The 1,566-nt window shown below is 35.2% G+C and overlaps 1 protein-coding gene across 1 annotated transcript; it reads right to left on the reverse strand.

Annotated features, from left to right (window-relative positions):
- Positions 1 to 245: 245 nt before the first annotated feature.
- LOC110290190 (olfactory receptor 8H1-like) lies at positions 246 to 1,193 on the reverse strand. The gene has a single exon (XM_021156684.1). It carries the CDS (start codon positions 1,191 to 1,193, stop codon positions 246 to 248), a length of 948 nt encoding a protein of 315 aa, XP_021012343.1.
- Positions 1,194 to 1,566: the final 373 nt, after the last annotated feature.

The following is a 1,566-nucleotide window of genomic DNA, read 5'->3' on the forward strand; positions in this document are numbered from 1 at the left end:
ACAAATATATATTTTTGATATTACATTGAACAGAATTATTTAAAACATTGGTTTCATGTGCATGTCTAAATTTCCAATTATGACATAGACTTTTAAAGTCCCATTCTGAGATATGCCCAAGCTATATTTTTCTAGGGGAAGTTCCACACAACTAGAAAGAAGAAACAAGTCTTCAGTTTTGTGCCAAGAGAGAAGCTAAAGAACTCAATAGAAAGTAAAAAGAATTTAAATATTTAGCAACTGTATTATTTTAGTTTCTGGGTGCACTCCCTCTTCTTCATAACTCTAATGACAGCACTTTTCACTTCTTTGTTCCTGAGACTATAGATAAGTGGATTCAGCATGGGGATAACTATAGTATAAAAAACAGAGGCTACTTGATCCTTTCCCAAGGAGTAGGACTTACTTGTTTTTAAATAAGTAAAGATCATTGTACCATAAAAAACAGTTACTCCTATAAGATGTGAGGCACATGTAGAGAAGGCTTTGTGCTTTCCTGAAGAAGAATTTATCTTCAGAATTGTAGAGATAATAGATACATAGGATGAGGATATCATGATGAGCGACAGCAATAGAGTGGAACCAGCTAAAACGAATATAGTGGCTTCTGCATTAGAGGTATCACTGCAGGACAGAGCTAAAATTGGGAATGTGTCACAAAAGAAGTGATGAATTACCGTGGAGTTGCAGAAATCCAGTGTGCTTAAGCAAAAGACAGTGACAGAGGAANCCAAAACTCCAATCATGTAGGACACAGTGATGAGAGCATAGGAGCGCCTAGGGGACATAATAACTGGATAGTGTAGAGGGTTGCAGATAGCTACATAGCGGTCATAGGCCATTGATGAAAGTATAAAACATTCAGAACCTGCTAAGAAGGCAAAGAAATACAACTGGGTGAAGCATCCCATGAAGGAAATATTTTTTATGGAGGTCAGCAGGTTCTGTAAGGTTTTAGGTGTGATTACAGTTGAGTAACTGAGGTCAAGGAATGACAAGTGGGTGAGGAAAAAGTACATCGGAGTGTGGAGCTGGACATCTAGATGAATGGTCAGAATTATACCTATGTTTCCCAAGACAGTGAGCATGTATATCAGAAGGAACAAAACAGAGAGGACCAGCTGAATCTCCTTGGAATCTGTCAGTCCCATAAGCATGAACTCGGGTTCATATGTAGGATTACAGGCACTCATAGTGAACAGTCCTAAAATGTGGAGAAGTTAAATGCAATACTTAGACTTAATTTCAGAAAGGTATTTGTACATAAGTGTTTAAAGGCCTTCTAATAATTGTTTTATCTCTTAAACTTCAAATTATTTTATAGTTTTCAGCTGTAGGAAATGTAACTGATCGAATAGATGGATTTATATAACATCACTTGACTATGATCTAATTTACAAAAGTACTATTAACTGTTTATTTCAGATTAGGCAAATAGAACAAAAAGAACAAATTAATTAAGAGGAATTATTACAGTTGAGTTATGAGTACATGTTATGATTTTGACCCCAGAGTCTAATTATAATTCTTTGTTTAATATTTTTATTAATTGAGCAAACCCAATTT

Source organism: Mus caroli, chromosome 2 (genome assembly GCF_900094665.2).
Source record: "Mus caroli chromosome 2, CAROLI_EIJ_v1.1, whole genome shotgun sequence".
NCBI classification, from domain to species: Eukaryota; Metazoa; Chordata; class Mammalia; order Rodentia; family Muridae; genus Mus; species Mus caroli.